Source organism: Acomys russatus, chromosome 13 (genome assembly GCF_903995435.1).
Source record: "Acomys russatus chromosome 13, mAcoRus1.1, whole genome shotgun sequence".
Classification (NCBI taxonomy): domain Eukaryota; kingdom Metazoa; phylum Chordata; class Mammalia; order Rodentia; family Muridae; genus Acomys; species Acomys russatus.
Window position 1 is genome coordinate 40303467 of NC_067149.1, and position 24195 is coordinate 40327661.

General features: G+C 46.6%; 1 protein-coding gene across 3 annotated transcripts in view; it reads right to left on the minus strand.

Annotated features, from left to right (window-relative positions):
* Srgap3 (SLIT-ROBO Rho GTPase activating protein 3) overlaps nt 1-24195 on the minus strand; it is a 231494-nt gene that overhangs the window by 66120 nt on the left and 141179 nt on the right. For all 3 annotated transcript variants that reach the window (XM_051155035.1, XM_051155034.1, XM_051155033.1), the window contains exon 4: nt 14673-14735. In XM_051155035.1, coding sequence (XP_051010992.1) covers nt 14673-14735 — 63 coding nt within the window. The remainder of the gene's footprint in view (nt 1-14672; nt 14736-24195) is intronic.

Below are 24195 nucleotides of genomic sequence, written 5' to 3' on the forward strand. Positions count from 1 at the left end.
TGTTGTTCCCAATGGTTCATATGCCATGGTTGATAGCAAGAGTGCGCAGTCAAGAGCTGCAAGTACCCACTGCAGTCTTCTTGGGGTTCCTATATTCCCCTGTGGTGCTCCGCCATCACTCTATCCTCAGAGACACTCATATCTGTGGCTTTGCTGTCACCTGACTGCTGCTGTTTGTGTCTAGGCACACACCCATCCTGGGTTCAGTGATGATTGCTACATTGACTTTACTACTTGAACTTTCCAGGTCCGCTTACCTCAATGCAACCAATCACCCACACTGGCTAGTTCATACAGGCGGGGAGGCATTTCTATGTGTGCCTAGATCAACAGTTCTCAACCTGTGGGTCTCAACCCCTTTGGGGTCGGACGACCCTTTCACACAGATCACATGTCAGCTTTCCTGCACATCAGATGATTACATTGTGGTTCATAACAATAGCAAAATTACAATTATGAAGTAACAACAAAAACAATGTCATGGTTGGGGGTCGCCAGAACATGTTTTAAAGGGTCGCAGCATTAGGGAGGTTGAGGACCACTGCACTAGGTCTTCTGCTCAAGCATCCACACATACATTTGTCTAACTGCGCCACGGCAGCATCCCAGCTGGGTGTTCCCACGTCCCATGTTTTCCTCTGCCTCAGTTTCTCTCCCCCCAAATCCCACCTTTACTTCATTTCCCCCCACTCTTCTTGAGCCACACAACGCTCCTCCTGTGTCCTACAAGCCAAACTTCCCAGGATCCTTGCAGGACTGTCCTAAAATCCCCTTGCATGAAGAATGGAGCCCCGAGAACTTGGGGCCCAGCTCCCTGTGATCCCATTGATTCCTGGTCCCGAAGATAATAACGAATTCAATTGTACAGGGTGACATGGCAGACAGCTGCCACCAAAGGCTGTACTTGGAGGCCTCTCTGAAATGAGTTTATTTCTACCAGAACCCTCAATTGTTGCCTTTATTTAATTACAGTTATCCTTTGGTATTCATGAACTGTTCTCAGAGAGCCCTATGGATTCCAAGATCTGCAAATGCTCGAGTCTCTTATATAAACAGTGCCATGACTGCACATAGCCTAAGCATGTCCTTCTGTATACTTTAAGTCATCTCTAGGTCATTTACAATATTTAATAGAATGTAAATGTTATATAAGTAGGCGCTATAGTATGCTGAAAATAATTATAAGGAGAAAGTCTGTTCATGCTAGTATAGACATTTTATTTTCTGAATATTTCTGCAGATGTAGCAGTGACAGATACCCAGAGCCAACTGGACCTGGAACACAGACTTCAGCAGGGAAGACTTTAGTTCAATAGCCTAAAAAAGTCTGCTTGATGTTGCCAGTTCAGGATGTGTTAAGTTGTATTTAATCTTACCTGGTACTTCAAAGCCTACAAACATCTCTCTCTCTCTCTCTCTCTCTCTCGTTTTTTTTTTTTTCAAGACAGGGTTTCTCTATGTAGACTTGGCTGTCCTAGACTCACTTTGTAGACCAGGCTAGCCTTGAAACCACAAAGATCCACCTGCCCCTGCTTCCCTGACTGCTGTGGCCACCGTGCCCAGCTTACAAACATCCTTTTATTATCTGCCTCTATAGAAGGAGTATTTCAAAGCATCCTTAGCACACTCTTGGAGGCAGTGTGATACCAATTAAAACAGCAATGGCAGCTAAGATTTACTGAGCACCTCCTACATGTTGAGACTTGATCTAAGCACTGCATATCCCACACTGTTTATTACACACACACACACACACACACACACACACATGCAAAACACACGAGAAAGACACTTTGACCCTATGATTTACAGGTGAGGACCTAAAAACACTTCAGTCAGCTTCCTTGGGTCAAAATGCTAGCACTGCTGGAGTCAAGGTTCAAGGCCAAGATGAGATGGCTGACTCGACTGTGGGAGTCTAATGGGCACAGGGTTGCAGCTCTCTCTTACTACACTGTTCTCTACCATGCACAGGGATGACAAGATCGTCAAGCTCAGAACTTGGATTCTCAACCATTGTGCTTACATCCTATGTATCTATGGAGAGGATATGTCTTCATGCCCTCCTGGTGATGTTCAGACAGGAGGAGATGCAGGTACCTTATAAACAGGAGGTGCAAAGTGACTGGCCATCAGCAGCTCTACACTAAGGTCAGGCATATGTGTGCTTGTGGTCCAGAGGCCTCCATCTCACTGATACCCAGCCTGGGGTTCTAAGGAACAACCTCAAAGGGACACATAGCTAGGACACTATCCTTGGACTCATGTCTTCTCAGAATGTAAGAGCCAAGAAGTCCTCTAGAAATCTTGATGTGTTTATTTCTTACTCAAAGAGACTGAGACAGGAGGCTGGATCTTTTGACCCCCACAGGCCTGGCCTTTTCTGGTAACCATGCTGCCTTTCGCCATATTCACATGCCTTTCACAGCTTTCCAAATGCCCGGATTCTGAAGGAGGAAAGTGGTGGAGATCCTTCAGACCCTCATTTAAATGTGAACAATAACAGAGAACTTAGAAGTCAACAGCATCCATAAGGAGACATGCTTTATAGGCCATCAAGAGGATCAGTTGCTAGGAAACATCTCAAAGATGCAGTCTAGTTGTGCTTTGATGCCCAGGTGGGGCCAACCCTAGGCACAGCGACCTCCACCTGCAGCATCTGAATGTGAGTGAACTCCTAGGCCAAGCAATTACAAAGATATCCAAGGAAGAAGGGAAGTTCCATAATTTGTTTGATCACCTACTGAAGTGACTTATGGTCTCTATAGAATTTTCTGTTTTCATTTGCTCATTTCATGTCTATAGTCTATCTTGTCCTGACTAAAATGCAAAACCCAAGGTAGGACCTTGCCTCTTTCCCTTTACTAGAATACAGACAAGACTGCCATCAGGTGTCACTATATATCTATATGCATGTATGAATGTGTAGATGGATAGATTAGATGAATATGGTTATTGAATGGGTAGGTGGAAAGGTAAACGGAGGAATGAGTGGGTGGGAGCTGGAAGAGAAAGGAATGAAGGAGAGAGGAAAGAAGGTAAAATGGGGAAATATAGTTAGTTCTGCTGCCTTGATCTAATGCTATTACTTGGACATAAGGACATTAGTCATTAAATACGTATGTACCTGGTACTACATTAGGTTATCTACCAAGAACTACTACAGACTATAAGACATATAGAGTCTAGCAGAATGTACACTGTGGTAGGGTTATGAACGATGATCCTAGTTTCCATCGCAGAGTGTAGTCAGAGCTGTGATGTGGGGTGTGTGGGTACTACAGGAAAGCTTCCTGGGAACTAATGTCTAAACCAACCCTTGAAGAAAGTTGCTGCTATGTGTATGAACGGGGTAGGAGGCATACATGGGGTTTTCTAGACAAAGAAGCATTAGCCCAGGAGAAGCAGCAGATGAACGGGGCTGAGGAATAGCTGATGCGTGGATAGAAAAAGATCATGTGTTTGGTCATCAGAGCCACTGCCTTATCCTTCCCCTATCACCCTGCTGTCCCCTCAGTGGACATCTGTTGTTTTTCTCTGCTTTGGATCATCTAGCCCCCTTCCAGGAATAGCTTCCTGACTTTATTTGAGGAAACCCCCCAAAATTCCCCTCCATTATTCTCAGTCCATGAGTTCATGGGAAAGTGACGTGACCTCCAATCCTGGCAGTGGCTGTGAAACCCAGGCCTGGCCAATTGGTAAACATCATTTCAATCTGGCCATAATGATGGGAGGCTGATGATCTAAGCCAGACAATTAGATGCTACCCTGGGGACTTTATTTGACATGCAGAGAAGAGAGGGGTCACTGTTGGTGCCAAGAGGAGGGTAGGAGGAGGTCAAAGGGAGGCACACTTGATAGGACAAGCTAACACAGAGGAAAACAAAACCAAAAGAAGCAGTTAGATGCCAGTTCCCAAATAAGAAAGGAAGGATAAATGGGTAGATAGAGAGATGGATGCACAGTGAATGAGTAGATTATGGATGGATGGATAAATTGATGGATAGGTGGATGGAAGGATGGATGGATGGATGGATGGATTGATGATGGATGGATTGATGGATGGACAGACAGACGTGTGGATGGATGGATGGAAGGATGGATGAAAGGGAGGGAGAAAATAAGGAAGGAGAAGAAGAAGGGAGCAAGGAAGGATCAAGTGAGTATATTGGAGGGGAAGGAAAGCGACACTTCACTGAGGTTAAATATTAATCAACAGCTTTGTGCCAGACGTCCTCAAAACATTATAGCATAGGTGGCAGAGAGGGCCTCCGCCTGCAAAGTACATTCTGCTTTGGTGAGATGGACCATGGAATGATAGGTAAGCCCCTGGGTCCCGATATGCCTGAGCCACCAACAGATTGTCATGTTGACATAACTGGTGCTGTGGTGTGGTGTGACTGGGTCCTCCAAAGCTCAGGATTCAAACATTGGCTCCCGGTGTAATCATGTTGAGAGCTGATTAATGCGGCTCTTGCCAGAGTAGGTTGGTTATTGCAAGTGTGAATTTGTTATGAAACAGGTTCACATTTCTCTTTCTATCTGTAGTGACTCTTTCTTGGCTTCCTGTTTTCTGCACAGCATGAGAGCTCTCACCAGGTACCAATGCCATGCTCAGAGACCTCCCAGATTGCAGGACCTCACGCCAAATGGCATCTATTTTTTAGTAGATCACCTAGTTTCAGACACTCAGCTATAGCACCACAAAACACTGAAACAGCCTGTCGGCACTGAATTCCTGTCCCTTGTCAATAAGTGAGTCCCCAAAGGCAGGTTTCCTCTCCTCCTAGGTCCCCAGCTACCCATATCAATCCTGATCCCAACTGACCAAGCGTAGGGCAGAATAACGCTGACTGGCAGAGCAGCGGGCTCCTCCCACTTGCCAGCAGCTGCCTCCCTGCTGTTTCTTGTTGCTGCCACCCCTCCCTCCCCCTCCTGCTCTGTCAAATGCCATCTCATCCCTGTCGACTCTCTGATGCTCAGAGATTTCATCAGGCCACCTCACTTCTCACATTCCCTCACACTGTGTCAGATCCCCACAGAAGAGTTCGCCTCAGTGTCTAGCCATATTTCATCATCCACACACAGATAAGCAGCAACGGGCACATCCGTGGCTTAACAAGCATTAGACAGGACAGAAGGAAGAGGTGAGAAGGACACACACACACACACACAGAGAGAGAGAGAGAGAGAGAGAGAGAGAGAGAGAGAGAGAGAGAGAGAGAGAGAGAGAGAGAGAGAGAGAGAGAGAGCTCACCTCAGATGAAAGTACACCCACACCCCAGCAAGCAGGAGGTGATGGCCTGACTAATCTACCTCATTCTGAGTCTAGCTAATTCACACATCACATGTTCCTTCATGGGCAGGGTGGCACGAAGGCAGAAATAAATAAAAACCCTCCAAACACCCAAACTCCAGTCTTCATTCCACTGAATGAGGCAACCAAGAACTCCAGGCTAGTTGACTGAGTATGTTCAGGGCTTCCGCACATGTGGTGGAGAAATTGTTCATTAAACACGACAATCCTCAGTGTCCCAAGTGTGCTATGAACTGCCTTCAATGCTCCCAGGACAGGTGCACATGGGAAAGCATATGTATCTTTAATGCTAGTCTCTGGCTGCAGCCACCCAACAACTGAGTGAGGCTGGGGTCCATGGCAGTTACAGAATGCCTCTTTTATACCAGGTTGAATTTTGTTGCTCACATGATCTCCTTCCAAAGCCTGCCTATGGAAGTCCAGTCGGCCCTCTGTACCTAGGTTTCCACTTCCTCATGATCAAAAATATTCAGAAACTGTTTATACCCCCTACTCAGCATGGACAGATGTTTTTCTTGTTGCTATCCCCTAAAAAAATAGAGCGCAACAACTGTTTGAATAGTGTATATGTTACACCGGGCATCATACGTAAATAAGCAAAGGATTTGAAGGTTACAGGAGGGAGCGTGTGGGGTCTATATAACTATTATGTTGTTTTATATAAGGAACTAAGTGTTCACAGACTTTGGCATATGTGGGGGATCCTGGAACCAACCCTTGCTCAGGGACAATTGTATTTGACATATATTTATATAACCAGTTAATATATGTCCTTAAGAAGTTCAGGGATGGGGACTGGAGAGATGGCTCAGTGGTAAAGAGCACTGTCTGTTCTTCCAGAGGTCATGAGTTCAATTCCCAGAAACCACATGGTGGCTTACAACCATCTATAATGTAATCTGATGTCCTCCTCTGCCTGCAGATGTACATGCAGGCAGAGCACTGTATACATAATAATAAATAAATAAATCTTTTTTTTTAAGTTCATGGATGGGTGCTTAAGCCTAGGGGCTGTGACACAGGCTCAGCGGCTCCCCAGCTGGGTGACCCCTCCACGCCTCAGATCTACTGTCCACCATTATATTGTAGTAATGATGCTTCCTCCTTCCAAAGATCATGGTGAGAACAAAAATGAATCAGTACTTCAGGCGCATTCAGACCAGCACCTTATGTAGGGGGAGAAAAAAACAACAACCCTGGGAAGGGGCAGCGTACAGGGACAGTGGCTCCCCTGCCCCCACGGGAACTGGGTGTGTGAGCATATCGGACATGTGCACTGTCTCGGAAAAAATAGCTCCAGAAGGAGACCCCACTAACAAGACGCTAGTAACCTAGCAACTGAGGTGGTGTGGAGGCAGGGGGAGAGCCAGGCAATGCAATGGGAGACTTCCTGCTATGCCTCTTTCTGTAGCAGTTTAATTACTGCTGGGTGTTTGTTTGTACGTTTGTTTATTTGTTTATGGAGAATCTATATTATCAATTTTAAAACTTTAAAAAAATGTAGCCTGGCCTTTTTTTTTTTTTTTTTTTTTACTTGTATGTGTAGTATGCGTGTATGTATATTTACATGTAGGAGCCTGAGATTGATATTAGCAATCATCCGCCATCACTACCCCACTTATTCAGTGAGGCAGGGACTCTTAATCAAACCCAGAGCTCTCGGATGGGGCTAGTCTTGCTAGCTAGCTGCTGATTCTGTTTCCACCTTCTGATGCTGGCATAAACAGGTGGGCCACCACATCACCCAGCATTTACATCACTCCGATCCTCAAGCTGGCACAGTAAACACTTAACCACTGAGCTCTCTCCTCCACCCCACCCCTACCCTCAAAAAAACCCCACTTCTTAAAAAGGGAATTTCTTCCATCAAAGGCTGCCATGTGTGTGACAGACAGCTGGCCTGGAGGAGGGGAGGGAAGGAGAAGGTGGTGGCACTTTCTCAGGCAGAACATTCTCAGGACTCAAGCTGGCCCGGTGGCTAGGGGGCTGGAGGAGAGAGCAAAGCTTCAGAGCCAAGTTGGGAAAACATGTGGCTTTATTCTTCAACAAGGACACACTAATGCTCACAGAAACCGGGATATCCTCTGTAGCCATTGAGCTCCTCATCCATCTCCAGATGAGGAGCTGGAAGTAACCATGTGTCCCAGAGAAGAGGAACAAGGGGCTCTCCTGGCAGGGCCTCTAAGGCCTGTGGTTTTTGCCTGCATGCTGGCTGCTTTTCCACTAATTAATTAGGACAAGGAGAATTTAAAGAAAAGGTGAAGGGGGCTGGCCTTGGACAATTTAAAGAAACGTATTAAATGAATTAGGGGGGCCAATGGCATGTAGAAACTATCAGAGTTGTATTTAAATATCATTCTGGAAGGTACAGAGTGCTCTCTGGCCAGCCGGCCTAGCCTCCTTGGTCAGCTCCAGGCTGGTGAAAGAGCTTGTATCAAAGAAAGTAGATGGTGCCCGAGGATTGACACCCAAGGCTGTTTTCTGACCTCTACATGTGTGCACACACATGTGCATGCACACAAACATCTACATCATGCAAACACACATACACACACACATATGTACAGAAGTAAAATAGATACACAGAGAGCCCTGCTAGAGCTGGGACTAGAACTCAAGTTCAGGCGCTCTGGATGTGGGGCCTTCTCTGTTACCCCATCCTTGAGTATGGCCCTCAGGAGGCAGGCATCCTTACACATATTTTCCTGGAGGGTCAAAGTGGCTTTCATCCCCCTGAGCTTGGCACACAACCAAATCAAGTCTGAATTTGTGCACGGTACAGCGTATTCACTACTCCGGTTGTAGTGTCTATCAGTCACTGGCTGCTTTTCGGAGTGGACACCTGAAGCCCTCTCCATTGTGCTGTCAGCAAAGAGACAGGGCTCCTCCTGCAGCCCGGGCTTGCCAGGCAGGCCAGCAGCCAGAGCACAGCTCCTGAGCACAGCGGAGAGCCTGGAGGACCTACCAGGGGACCAGTCACCAAAACAACAGTTCTAGCTCATGACCTAGAAATATAATGAAAACCTAAACATAATTCTAGCTGAAGTTTGTCATCTTGCTTTGGTTTTGTCTCTTTGGCAGGGACTGTACCACGGACCATTGCGTCTCTCTGGGTTCTTCTTTTCTTCCAGGTCAATATGTAATCAGAGACTATAGTGTGGGTGGCTGATGAGGGTTTGGAGAAGAGAGGGGGTTGATACACAGATGATAGAACTGATTGCCATCATCCTTGCCCTCATCAGGGCCCCTAAGCAGACCACTTCCTCCATATGACATCAAAAAGGAAAAGAATGGGGCTGACTGCATAGCTCCTTCTCTGCCTTGCTCATCCCTTAGTTACTATCCTGTGAGACTAGTGGTGGGGAACAAAGGGAGCAGAGAAGATGGATAACTGGGATGCTACATAGAAGCTGGGTAGCTGTGATGGACAGGCGGGGGTTGCCTAGGCAAGGCTTTAACACTATGACTGCAGGGAAAAGGGAGTTTATTTTTTTTAATCACATGACCCAGGGCAAAAAAGCGGTTACTAGTAGAAGTTTGTGTACTGGTGTCCACTCACTTCTTAATCATCCAGAAAACTGCCACCACATGACTGGCTGCAGCTGAAACCCAGCTCTAATTGCCAATCCACAGACTCACAAGCAAATAACATGGTGGATTTGAAGCCACTGAGTTTGAAGGCAATTTGTGAAGAAGCGGTTGAGCAAGCCCCAGGCTCAGCTTCGTGTTCTGTCTGCAGCTTGTCTATATGCTCAAGTCTCACATGCCTCGCAGGCAAAATCCATGGCCTTCCCTGCCTACACACCACTTACGCATTCCTTTGCTTCAACCAGTACCGTGGGGACTTCACGGATTGGGGAGATGCTGACAGAGACCAACACTAAAACCTTCCTAGTTCTCAATCAGCAAAGATTCTCTGGTGCCACAGTGGGAAGCCCTGAATTTGAGGATTAAACTGCATTTCTAACTAATTGTGGCCATCCCACAGTATCTATGGTGACGGCTTTAGGACACCCCCTCATAAACATATACAGATACCAAATTCCATGGATGTTCACGTTCCTAATATAAAATGGTGCAGTGATTATAAAGTACCTACATATCCCTATCTCTGTTTCATCAGGTTGAGAGTCCTCATAGCACCTAACACAATGTTATGCGATATGGCTATGAATTATACTATGTCATGGTGCTTAGGAAATAAGAACTCTGTGTATATTTAGAAATATACAATATTTTTTTAAAAAGAGGAGGGGGAAAGATGGAAAAGAGGAGGAAGTGGAGGAGGAGGAAGTGGAGGAGGAGGAGGTAGAAAGGACAGGAGGCAGGACTTCCAATCCCAGTGAGGGGATATCAGGTAAGGACCAGAGAAAGAGGAGAGGAAGAAGAGGAGGCGGTCATCATGAGGGAATTGCCATGAGGACAAAGATGGAGCAGAAACAGCCAAGGTGAGACTAAGATGATCATGTTGGTTGAACCTATATATGATAGTTAGCTTTTTGTCACAGAAGCAACAAATGCTTGAGAGAAATTAAATGAGGAAAGATTAATTTTGGTCCATGGTTTCAGAGATTAGAATCCGTGCTCACCTGATTCCCCTGCTGTGAGTTTCTGGTGAGGCAGAGCATCATGGGTCAAGCATGTAGGTCAAAGCAAAGTGGCTCACCTCATAGCAACCAGAAAGCAGAGAGACAGACAGGAAGGGGCTAGGGACAAGACATCTTTCAAGGACATGTCCTCATGACCTACTTCCTGCAATCAAGCCCCTCCTTCTCTACCTCCCCAATAATATCATTGAGTCAAGCTGCATCAGCGGGCCAAGCCTTTAGCATATGAGCCTTCAGGGGTATTTCAGACTCATGGATGCAGGACCTATGGATACAGAGAACCACAGTTAAAAATAATAGGGCATTTATTATTGGAATCTGAGACCCCCCCCCCTCTCCTTCTCATACACCAGAAGAAGAGAGAGCTGGGAAGCACTGGACCCTTCCTTTCTACAAGTTATCACCAGCAATTACCATGAGCATAGCATGACAACAAGAGACTTGTCATGGTGTCATGCCAGCCACCTACCTGGATGTCAGATGACAATAGTGTTTCTGTCCAGCTTCCCTAACCTGTGGGCAAAACTAGCAGCTATATACACAGAACCTGCTGGGATCAGCACACCAGTACCATGAAGGACACAGCGATGGCATTATCCTCCCAATCTTTGACACTACCCACTACTGTTCCGCCTATAAACCACAGGAAAATGGTCAGCCCAAGTCTCCACAGACAAAACTGAGAGGCAAAGTGATATTGTCAGTGCCACACACTCATTGAGTATCCAGTGCAGTGTTACTCACCAGCCAACACCTGACTCTCAAGAAGTCACACTGCAACAAGGGAACAGGCACAGACAATGAAGACATGAGGTTTTTATAAGGCTCCAGTAGGACTCAAAGCCCAGAGATAGCATCTTTCTGAAGGCATTATGGTTTGGCCTTGTTGGGAAAATGAGAATGACTCAGATGGACAGAAGATAAAAGCAGACAGGCCACAAGAGGCAAGGCAATTGCAGTGGTGAGGAAGTAGAGGAGATGTTTGTGGGGGCAAGTATAAACAGTTTCCTGCATTGGGGGATGGTCTTGTGTACTGTGTATTCAAATGCTGATTTCCAGACCCATGTCCAGATGTGGTTGCAGTCCAGACGTGGACATTGTCATTTCTATGAAGAGTCTCCTGTTTCGGTGTTGTGTAAAAATTGTTCTTCATCATCCCTGATCAGTTCATAAAGAAGCTGATCAGCCTATAGCTGGGTGAGAGAAGAGGAGGGGGGATGGGGAGGAGGAGGAAGAGGAGGAGGTAGAGAGAGGACAGGAGGTACGACTTCCAATCCCAGTGAGGGGATATCAGGTAAGGACCAGAGAAAGAGGAGAGGAAGAAGAGGAGGAGGTCGTCATGAGGGAATTGCCATGAGGACAAAGATGGAACAGAAACAGCCAAGGTGAGACTAAGATGGCAAATAACATGGGGCACATGGCTGGGACATAGCCAGGTTAGTACAGACAGGTTACAATAGATCAATATCTGCCCAGCTGTAGTGCTTTAAAGCTTATTAATAAATCTAATAGGTCTCTTTATTGTTATTTGGGAGCTAGAACTGGTATAGAAAACCCCACTATTTTATTTTACATTTCTGGTTAGTTTTTATTGTCAATTGAACATAACCTACAGTCGCCTGAGACTAGGGAACCTCAATTAAAAAACTGCCTTGGTCAGACTGTCCTGTCTGTGAGAGAATGTCTTGGTTGTTGACTGATGAAGGAGGGCCCAGCCCACTGTAGGCAGCACCATCCCTAGGCAGGTGGCCCTGGGATGTATAAGAAAGCAAGGTGAGTATGAGCAAGCTAACAATCTGGAGAACAAGGCAGTAAACAGTGGTTCGCTATGGTTTCCACTTCAAGCTCCTACCTTGAATTTCTGCCCTGACATCCCTCAATGATAGATTGTGACCTGCAAGTACAAGCCAAATAAAGCTTTTTCTCCCCAAGTTGCTTTTGGTTAGGTAGTTTTATCACAGCAACAGAAAGCAAATTAGGACAGCAGAAATGAGATGTCCAGCTGAATGGCGGTGGGAAGGTTAGAGGCCGAGGCAGGAACAGTGAGGTCCTATCCTGGAGCTGGGGTTCAAGACTGCTGGGGAGAAAGTGATCCATTCACAGAGGGACTCAGGAGCATGAAAAAGACCTAGCCCTGGTAATAATAACCTGTGTAGGGAAATCTCTACTCAACATGGACCCCACCACTGTGAATATAGACACCAGCCTATCTCACACCCATAGTGTGACATAATAATTATGTCATGATTAGTGACACACAGACTCTCTAGCACACTATGCGTGCTACCACACTAACCGTGTTTTACATATGTAACCCCACTCAGTGCAGCTGGCCTTCTACAGCTGTGACCTCCACATCCGTGGAGTCAACCAACTGCAGGTTGAAAATATTTGGGGAAGAGAGTTTTACCTATATGAAACATGAACAGACTTTCTTTTTCTCATCACTAACCAACACAGAGTAGCAATTGCCCGCATAGTGCTGATGCTGTAGTAAGCAATTTAGGGATGGTTTAAAGGACCTGGGAGGATGTGTGACATGACACCACTTTATGCAAGAGATCTGAGGATCTGCAGAGTCCCTGTATTTATGAGGCTGTGGGGAACCAATCCCTCCAGAGACTGTGGGAGGATTTCACTGTTCTTTCCAGTCGAAAATTAGATTTGACCCAGATTCTGACTTCACAGTGTCTGCCTTCTCTTCACCTCTTTTCTCTGTGGTATTAGGGTGAGCCTAGGGCCTTGAGCATGCTGTGTAGCGGCTCTACCACTGAGCTACACACCCAGGCCTATCTTTACTTGTATTATTATTATATTTTATATATTATGGGACATATATTACTATATATAATATAAATATAGTACAGGACAAGGTCTCACCAACTTGTCCTGGCTTTGCCCACACTCTGTAGCTTGGGCAGGCCTCAAACTTCTAATCCTCCTGCCTCAGCTTCCTAAGTAGATTGGATCACATGTTTGCCTCACTAAGTCTAGCTTTATTTTTATTTTTGAAGCAAAGTTGGAGCACATTAAGGAACCCTTTAGTGTAGACTTAAGCTCAGGTCCTACTCTAGTTTCATTGCTGTCTTTGTGGTCAAAGATCCTACAAAAAGCATCATGGGAGAAGAAGGGGTTTATTGGTCTTACACTTTCAGGTCACAGTCCATTACTGAGGGAAAGTCAAGACAGGCACGTGGTAAACAGCCACATTGCATCCACAGTCAGGAGCAAAGAAATGAATGCACCCATACTAACTGCTTGTTTGCACCTGTACTCACCTAGCTTTCTTTTCTTTTAGACAGTTTAGGCTCCATCCCATGAAACAGTATCACCCGCAATGCACTGAGTCTTCCTAAATCTAAGACAACCTACCCTGGATGTGTCCATAGGCCAACCTGATCTGTATAATTTCTCACTCTCTCCCCAGGTGACTTTCAGCTGTTTCAAGTCGACTGTTAAAACTATCCAATAGGATCTGGGCAGTGAAGGTGCACACCTTTAATCCTAGCACCTGGGAGGCAGAGGCAGGAGGATCCCTATGATTTCAAGTCCTACAGGTCTACAGAGTTCCAAGATAGCCAAGGATACACAAAGAAACCCTGTCTTGAAAACAAAACAAAACCCTAAAACTATCCAATATGGGCATGAAGGTGGGAGAGAGTGATGGAAGAGAAGGCAGTAAGTAGTAGGTGCCCTTGAGTGGGTGTGGTGTCTCAGGTGAAGCTCACCCAAAGTCTATGCTTCTGACCATCAGGCTACTCTCATCCCTCATCCCACTGGATTCTCTCCAGAAATTCTGTCTTGACTTGGCTTCACAGACCTGTACATTCTTTCACCAAGGCACTCTCCTTCTATTTTACATCAGTAAAAAAAAATGTCTTCTTCTAGGTCGCATAGCTGATGGTGTCTACACTGGACCTTCCCTGAGGACCCCACTGCTATCACCATGGGTATAAATATAGACAGACAGTAACAACAAAGAGGAAGGATTTCACACAGCCTACACTTATTTACATGTTAAATTAGGACTTTTATAAAGAACCTCTATGTACATCAAACATAACAGTTCTGCCCAGCACTTCACCTACTGAGTCTACCCTACACCAAGGCCATCTGTGGCTCTCTCCATATTCTTCATCAAGGAAGCCAGAGTCTGCTCTTGCCCTACATCCTAGTCAGTGTGTTCTCTATCCATCTCCTTCCTCAGTCCTAATGCCCATCTCAAGTGTGGTTAGGCCTTGGCTCCAAAGCAGGCAGCAAGGTCAGCTATGAGCTAACCTGGGATGTTCTCCAGTGGAAACAGTCAGGCACGCTCACCACTTCACTTCAAGTTTTTCTCAGAGCAGGGTTCCACTCTACAAAGACGAAAGGATCTAGGCAAGCCTGGTGCCTACCTAAGACCACAGTCACCATCACTGAGTGGCACTCTCCGTCTGGAGCCTCTAGCACCTGACACCCAAGTCCATATCCCTGTCCTCTGGAGACTTCACACCCATGTTCTTCCATCCTCCACTCCAGGACCTTTGTGCTCATAAGTAACACATCCCATATCTGGCAGATCAAGTTACACACTGTAACTTACAAGGCATGCCTAATGACCCGCCCCATACATAAGGAGTCAGGAGTTGGAGTCAGGAGTCATTACATACTTTCACGATGACCCACTGTCACACCAAATTCTGCACCGCCTCCCTCCGGCTGAAGACAAGAGCCCCGAACGAGTAGCAATGGTCCTGGGCAGAACTTACTGTGTAGAGCTCATTGGTCACCTTCAGTAGTTCCTCGTGCATCTGCAGACCAATCTCTTTGCTCTGGAATATTAAAGAACAAATGTTAGCACATGGAAATGGTCCAGTTGTCCCTTCAAACTCAAATTGCCCAAAAGTTACCCACATACCCTCAACCCCTTGGTTCTGAAGAATGGGATAACACCTTCCAGGGCTATCAAGAGGAAACTTTATAGTTACCTTGTAGACTTCTTATATCCCTCCTCCTCACTTCAATCTATCACCATGTCCTACCTGTAAACTGCCCAATCCTTTATACTTTGCGGCAGGAATTGGGGGTTCCCTCCCCATCACCCACCACCACTCTACCTACTTCCCAGGAGAACCATTTGTCTCTCCAGCTCAGTTCTTCCAGGGAACTTCATTCCCATCATAACTCTACATGGTGGATTATTCTTCTTGCCGAGCCAGTCCTGGCTGACTTAACTAGACAAAGAAGTGGGACTTGCATGATGTATGGAAGGTTTTAGTGCTTCTACCGAGTGTGAGCAAAACTCCACATAACCCCTGTTGGTATCAGCTGGCGTCTAGAGACAGAAACAGGATGCTGCCTTAGGAGGACAGAGTAAAAGCACCCTGGTTCCTTTCATGACTATCTGAGCACTGACTGATCCCAAAACTTGGAGCCAGCCTCTAGTCTCCATCTACTTCTGTGGCTTTATTGCTTAAGACATGTTACTCTGCATTCTCCTGTTACTTGTAGCCAGTCTCCTAATGCGCACAGCCTTATCATCCATCTATCACCAGCTCCTAGAATAAGTCATGCTCACTACAGGGGCTCTAAAGCTACCTCTTTTTGCCTAGGCTGGATCATATCATGGAGGCCGATGGGGCTCTGGCTTCATTCAGAGCAGAACTGGGAGCCACTGAAGGCTTTTGAGTGGGAGAATAGGCTGCTCAGGGACACGCCCCAGGACGAGGTACACGTACAGAGAGCATGATCTGATGGGGTGGGGCCAGAGGCATGTTCTTGTATTTCCACAAGAGAACTGTAAGACATCTTTTGGGACCTGCTGAGTCTCAACTCGTCAACTCCCAGGCACCTCCTCAAACAGTCACAGTGTCGATGTGCAGCCGGTAGCCTCCAAAGGATCTTTATTATTGTTATTTTTTTTATGGCTGGAGTTGGTTAGGGAATGAAAATATCCCCAATTACAGTTCCAAATACTACTGAGTAATGAACCCAAACCAAACATTCCACCAGGGACAGGAGGCCAAAACCAAGACAATTTTCAACAGGCCACCACACCCAGACCCTTGGGGACTCAGTGACAACATAGTGTCCCTCGCTGTCCACATTTTCCACATTATTTTCATGCCTGCAAAGGACATTCCTTTACACAGAAGGTTGGGTCAAAGAAGATTCAACCATCCCACAGTCTGGCCTTTCTGACAAACTGACAGTAAGCTGAGGCTAGCCAGTCACAAGGGCCAAGCACTGTAAAGCAGGTGTCCCCCACCTTTCTTTTTCCTCAACAGCTAACCCCAGTTAAACTTCCACAGGGACAACTAACTCTTTGTCTGGGGCACTATCCTATGGATGAATGGCAGGATGCTGGGCAGTCTATCTGCCTCTTCCTAGTAACAATCTCTACCTTTAGCCTGAAGTTATGACAGCCATAATCATTTCTAGACATTTCCAAATATCATGGAGTACAAAGAATATTCCTCAGCAAAAATGCTGCCTTAGGCAAGGCCTCCAAGCAGCAACCTCTCTGGCCTGCAGGAATATTTTGTTTGGCTGCTTAGTGATTCTAGATTTCCCCAGCATTTAATAATCAAGATATTTCCCTCATAAACCCCAACTTTCAGCTATGCCAGGATGCCTAGATGGTATAGTATTCCAAGCGCTGTGTCAACTATGGCAGTCTCGGGCTCTCCAGCTGGCCACAGGGCCCAGGGCCTCACTTCACCAGGCTGTGACCTTAGCCTGGACCACAGAGGTGTTTCAGTTTATGACTCAGAAACCAGGAGTCATCTCAGAGAGGAGTGGCCATCTACACCTGTGGGTGCTGATAAGGAGGACAACTGCTGGGTCAGGACATCTGGCATGTGACTGGACCTTTTGGCCAGCATTTACCCAACTCTCGGGTGCATCTACCTTGAAGTCCATGGGCTGCATGCCAACCAGGATAGCTATGTATCCAGCCCAGCATAAAACTGTAAACTTGTGCAAAACATCATGAGATTTCTTTTTGGATTTCCACCCCCGCTAACTCAACTGCATAGTTCTCAATCTTGAATTTTGTATACAACCACACTGTGTGGCAGTCCCAGAAGGTTGGAGACACCTGGTAGGACTATGGCTGCTGAAACCCAGTTTCACAGCTACACAGCACCATGCCACCAGGTGGATTCATGGCACTCTGAGCCGTGCTTGGACCTCTCATGTCTCCTCCAGTTCCCCCTTAGCTTTGGGTCCATTCACACATGCGAGGACTCTCTAGTCATAGAGACCAGCCTCTACCAAGCACTGCAGACAAAGCTGAGCAGCAAAGCCACGCTTTCAAGCAGTATTTGGCAACAGCATTCATGAAACAACATCCACCTGCTCAATACTGTTCAACGTCCCTTCCATGTAAAAACTCAAACCTTCAAGGTGACCACTCCTGTTTTTCTCTCTTGACACATGGAGAGAGCTAGAGCTTCAGAAGGGCTGAGCACCTTGTCCAAGATGGTACAACTAGAACATTTCAGAGCATGGCATCAGCTGTTGCTTGGTCTGGCTCACAAGGCCTGCTCTGTTGCTTCAGGCCTCGGTTGCAGCATGCAGACACATAGAGGAAAAACAGCCACTGCAAAGCTGCAATAGATGCAATACAGGCCACAGGCAGGTAGGGAGGCCAATCCCACAGGACATTGCTTATATCTCTGATGTACCTTCCCACCGTCTGACCAGCTATTGCCTCCCAGGCCATGTCCCCCGAGCCTGACACCCTGCTAGGGACATGTCAGCTTCGATGGTCATCACTTGCCTCTCCATTCCTCCTTCTAAGAGAACATGAGATATGGGTGGGACTGGTCTATACCTGGCTGACCGACCAGACATGGGCTGGCTGTGACAGGGTGACCTGGACATTTGTCTCAGAGATTAGATCACAGAAAGAATTGCCAGCCAGGCAGAGCCAAGAAGCGTTTTTCCTGGTGGCACTTCCTGTGAAATGCTGACTACAAAGACTTGCATAAAAGAAGAGTGCTATGAGTGCCCTGGGATACTCTATGGCTGCAATGTAGTTAGACAGGAGGCAGGGGCAGGCTCTACAGAGTGAGTTGTGGGACAGCCGAGGCTACACAGAGACCAGATTTTGGGGGCGGGAGAATTAAAAGGTGGCCATTTTCATCATTCTTTGTCAAAACAAGTAAGCATTAATTTACATCATCATTAGATAAAAATGACAAAGTTTCTCTTGTAATGACACAGTTCCATTGCCATGAGTATCATGTCATGTGTAACCTGACTTAGTTTTAATACAGGACTAATTATGCTTTTGAGGGGAACTCTTAAGACTTTATTGCAGAACTGAGGTGTAGCTCAGGTAGAGTGAGGACATAGAACACATAGGATCTGGGTTTGGAGTCTAGTACCACACCCAAAATGCCCCCCACCCCTAGTAACAACAAAAGGCCTGCCTTAACACAGACCCTAGGACTTCTGAGCTACATTTCAAAGGTTTTATCTTTAAGGTCCGTCCACATCCCATCAAGCTACCTCGAGGATGGGCCACTTCTAACAGTAATGCCATCCTCTGTGTCTCCTACCTTTGGAGTGTTCCTCTGCTCCCAAACTCAGGCTGAAACCTAACCCTCAAAGCCACGTGGAAATGATATGGAAGCAGTGGGGACTAGTTCAGGTTAGGAGGACTGGCCTCCTTAACAGGATTACTGGCTTTGTACAAGGAGAGAGATGCCAGGTAGCCCCACCTCCTCTGTCTCATGATGTCATCCTTGCACAACCTTGGGGTTGGTCCTCCAGCGATCCCACCAACCTTGGACTTCCAGCCCTCAGAACTGTGACCAGAGCAAAGTTTGATTCTTTATAGATCCCTTACTCCGTATCACTCAGTCACAGCAACACAAAACAAGGACAGTATCTAAAAACAGCACTGTCTAATTATGTTAAGGGAGGTCCCACCTAGGCCAAAAACACAGCTGTCACACGTTCTCTCTCTATGCAGAGCCTAGCTTCAAACCTTCGGCCTTGTCTTTAGCTACAGTAGTACCTGTGGAGCCAGGAAGCTAGAAACAGGCCACTGGGTGTGGGTGGATGCTTCACAGGAGAGGGAATGGTAAAACGCAAGGTAAATGAAAGTAAGAAGTAGGAACCCCAGAGGGCCAAGGCAAGGAAGGTCCAAGTGTGGAGGGGAATGGGGGAATGAGGTAATGAGGCATCAGCCGAGGCTTCACCAAAATGAAGGGTGCGTGAAAAAACTCTATGGAAAACAACAATCTTTTTTTTTTTTTTTTTAAAGATTTATTTATTATGTATACAGTGCTCTGCTTGCACATACACCTGCAGGCCAGAAGAGGGTATCAGATCACATTATAGGTGGTTGTGAGCCACCATGTGGTCACTGGGAATTGAACTCGGGACCTCCAGAAGAGCAGTCAGTTCTCGTAACCTCTGAGCCATCTCTCCAGCCCAAAAACAACAATCTTATAATGCAAGTAAAGATGTCAAATCGTGTAATAAGAGAACACAGGCATCATGAAAGGAGACAGGAGAAGCACCCTGAGGAAAAGATTTGGGTGGGAAAGGAAGGATTGAGGAGAAGAGAGCGTAGGAGATGGGTTAGCCAAAATTAAGGATACATGACTGCCCCCCCCCAGCCCTCTATTTGTTAAAGGTGTGGGTTAGTGCAGAGACTCGTAACTGGTATAAGTGTCAGTAACTCTGGGTGCTCACCTATGAACGAGTCATCTATGTCAACCTCCCGCCATCCAAGGCTCAGGAACTTCACAGAAAAAAGGGCAAAAAGAATGGGGAAGAAACCTGGGCCAGCCTTCTAGACATGACATGGTTTCCTTGGACATAACTCACAGAGGCTGCCGCCTGCAGAAGGCCATCACAAGACCAAGCCAGCCAGGATTCCAGCACAGACGAGGGAGGAGGCCCCGAGGACCCACCTTTACATAAGGAGTTGCTGAAGGGCTGAGAGCCACACTCATGTGGGGACATTGCCAGTGGTAGGTTGTCCACGCTCCACTGGATGGCCACACCCCTGCGTGTGTATGGGCGGTGCAGACTGGACTCAGCAGGTTATTAATAACAGCTTTTTGTTTTGTTCTCATTGTTTGTTTGTTTGCTTGCTTGTTTTCCAGACAGGGTTTCTCTGTGTAGCCTTGGCTGTCCTGGACTGACTTTGTAGACCAGGCCTTGAACTCACTCTGCCTCCTCAAGTGCTGGATTACAGGTATGTGTGCCACCACACCCAGCAACAGTGTATGTTTTAGAAGACGTGAAATTGGGAGGGATACGGGTGGCAGGGTAGGACGAGAAGCTGGAGGGCGATCATGTTGGATAGATGGACGCAATATGCAATATAAATGTGGAAAACTTCCAAAGAATAAAAATATTTTTTTTACAAAGTAAATAAAACTTACTACTGTCTTAAAATGTTGGGTTGGGAGCTGGGAAGATGCCTCCGAAGGTAAAGACACTTGCTACAAAACCTGACAACCAGGGTTGCCACCTGGAACCCACACGTGGGACAAGAGAATTAATTCCTGCTAGTTGTCCTCTGATCTCCACATGTGCTATCACACACACACACACACACACACCACGCACACACACGCACGCATGCACGTGCACGCACACACATAAACATACATCACGTGCACACACACCACCCCACGCCACACCAATCAATCAAACAATGTGAAAACTTCATAAATATTGATTTGCATAGCAAGGCTCCTCCCTTAATCTCTCCAAGGAGGCCATTTTAAATAGGTCTGGAGGACACTCTTGGTCAGGGGTAACCTGTATTGACTCTCAGTCATCTCTGGTGGGGCGGGGCTCTCCTCTGTCTCATCAGTCCCCTCTGCAGCTAGGCCTGGCTGGCTTCTCTCGCCTTTGCTCGAGTAGATGGTCGCATGCTGGGCCACAATCCAGGGCCATTCCAGAATCCTTCTAATTCTGGGGTTCCAAGTAAACAAAAGCAAACAGATACAATGAAACAACAGAACCTGAGCCTCCTTCATTCCCAAGGCCTGGCACATCCTGCTGTCCTCACGCTCTGGCTTCTTGCCCATCAAATCACAACCGTAAGACCCCTGGGTGCTCCATATTCAGATAGCTGTGCTTGTGAGCACTGGCCAGTGCTCAGAGCCATTGTGCTCTTTCTTATGTCCAGAGCAAAGGCTTAAAGATGTGTCCCAGAGAGTGGGGACCTAGCAGTTTGTACCCTGAAGACATTGGCTGCAACCAATAAACAGCCAGCTCCTCTTGGATGGGTTTTAAGTCACCCATAGCGAGGCTCTGTGTGTTGTTGCCTAGTCTCCTTCCCTCAGAACACCTTCCTCAACCTGGCTCCTGCCTTCCCTCCACCCTGACCTTACACAGTCTTCTACCCTCCATTAGTTTACTTTCCCCTGTTCTTGGCCACCCCATGGCTTCTTAGAACTAACGTGTCTCCTGCTGCTGCAGCTCCAAACAGAATCATTCCTCTTTAAGGGCAAACCTGGTCTCATAGCCATGTCCTCCTCCCCTTCCCTCCTTTCCCCTCCTCTCCTTGCCCCTCCTCTCTTTCCCCCTTTGCCCCCTCTTTCAACTCAGCAGAAGTTTTCAGTATCTCCTGGGGACATTTTGTCTCAGAAAGCCTCCTCTTCAGAGCAGTTAAATAACTGGCCTGAGGGCACTAAGGATTCCTCACAGCTGCACTTTGAATGTGCAAAGGTCCCACAGGCTCCTGTAGCTGCTGAGCTTGCTTCCCAGCTGGAGACATTGTTAGGGGAGGCTGTGAAATCCAAGAAGGTAGAACCTTGCTAGACCAAGTGGGTCTTAGGAGCGGGTCTGGAGGTATTATAAACTAGCCCTACTTCCTGTCCTCTCTCACTAACTAGCTGCCTTAGACTCCTGACACCATACCTTTCCCACCACGACACACTGCTTCATCTCAAAACTGTAAGCTAAAGTAAACCCCTCTCCTCTAAGTGGACTCTTGGTGGGTACTTGGTCACAGCAATGAGAAAGTCACTAACACAGCCATGAAAGCGTGACTGACATAGTCAGGATAGAAGTTTCTGCATCTCTAGTGCTGCTACTATTAGTAGTAATCACAGTGCCTGCTGTTGTCATCATTCATAACAGTGTTAATGCTGTTACTACAAATGGCACTGTCCTTGTAGATTGTGACAATGCTAGCTACTCCTTCTGGCCCACCTGGTGTAGGTTGAGCACAACACTACTGCTTTCACAGATGCCTGTGTGAACTTAGACCAGGAGTTTGGGGGAGGCACTGATTCGGACCCCACTGGAACTGGATGCAGATGCTCACTAAAAGGGCATCATTTGCCCGCTGTTGTTAGGATAAGTGTGCTGTTCTCTATCTTTCCATTCTAGAGCCTGGGTGAGGAAAAGCCTTTTTTTTTTTTTTCCCCTTTTCTGTTCTGTTGTTGTTGTTTTGAAAACATTTAAAAATAATCCTAGTACAAGGATGTCTAGAAAGCATATTGAGATTTACAAAGCTCTGCTTCGGATCTTTGTGCATATCAGATGGCATCTAGTCCTCTGTGCCATCTTATAGACTCAGTTGTCATTGGTGACTAAGACCTAACCCCTGGCTTCCCTGCAAGCAGAGATGGTGCAGAATTCTGGCCTGTATCTCTGTGGGTATAGAACTTACCAGAAGTAATCTTTCTTGGCTAGGTCCTGATGGTGGCTGATAATTTTTCGTTTTCTTTCTTTCTTTCTTTCTTTCTTTCTTTCTTTCTTTCTTTCTTTCTTTCTTTCTTTTTTTCCTGCTAGAATCTCTTACAGATGAGGGACTAACACTGAGAGTGGGAGAACCTCCTGTCCTGGGAGTATGCAAGACCAATTTCTTATAAAAAAAATTTTCAGCTCCTCAGTTCTGCATTTGGTATATTCTCCTTCTCAGTGCTAGTTTGAAGCCTATAGATGCCCTTAGGCTTATAGGTTCCATTCAAAACCCTGCCAATCATTTGTTACCACAGAGTCGCTGACCTAAGACATTGCTTTGTCTCCCTATCACTTAACCAAACGAACTTCTCTTTTTGCATCAGCAATTTCAAAAATGTCGTTACTCATGTTCACCCATTCACACACTTACCTCCACATCTACCTATTCACCTGCTCCCCATTCATCCACCCGCGCACCTATCCACCCCTCACTCACCCATCCACCCGCACACCTATCCACCCCTCACTCACCCATCCACCCGCGCACCTATCCACCCCTCACTCACCCATCCACCCGCGCACCTATCCACCGTGCACTCACCCATCTGCTCATTTATTCATCTATTCACCCAACTCCCATCTACTCACCTATCCTTCCTTTCCTTTGCATTTTTATACCATCTTCCCTAATCTAGGCCCTGAGGACATTCTCCCACTATTGTGCTTGTAAGAAAATGTGTGTAACAGTATGTAACTTCCCCCTTTGGTTCAGCATCAAATGCATGAGCAAAATTAATCACCCTTCAGCATGGCTCCGAGCACTTCACTAGAGAAATAGAGTCCTTAAATGAAGGAAGCTCAGTCAAGGACCTTCAGTGGGTCTCTGGTGTCCAGAAACCACAACACAGCCCTCTGCCTGGTGCTCAAGCGGCTTCCTGACCCAACCTGCCTTCACTGCTTTCCACTCTCACTGTAACGTCTCCAATATTTGAAACACGCAGAAAGCTGCTTAAGGTGAGTAATTATTAAGATTTGCATTTGTTTTCTTTGAAATGACTTTAGGAAGTGAAATGTTGCGGAGACAACTCAAGTGTTCTTGCGCTCTTCCTCCCCCCTCCCTCATTCCTCGGGACTGTTCTACGGCTCGCGTGTGTTCTCACAGGTCCACATATACCTGGACTTACTCAAGACCGGGGCCTAAAACACATGAACAATGGAACGTTTTCACCGGGGCTCTACATTTTACTAAAAACGCTCCTCTGTGTTTGAGGGAGACGGTTGAGACTGGCTCTTTCTAGCTCCTGCTGGCTTCAAAGTCGAAGGTCCCCCGTCCAACCCTCGCAGGTACTGGGATTATAGCGCTGTACTACAGTGCCAGAATAACATCATACATGGCCCTCTGTCCTCACTTAACACATATTTTCAAGTTTTATCCAAATTGATACTAACAGAAGTAGACCCTTGACCTTAATTATTTTATACCGACTTGGCATGTGACTGACACAGCTATGTAATTATCCATTCACTTAATGGGCATCAGGTCCCTTGGAGCTAGAGTTCCAGAGGGTTGTGAGCCACCGTCTGGGTGCTGAGAGCCAAACCCACGTGCTCTGCAAGAGCAGC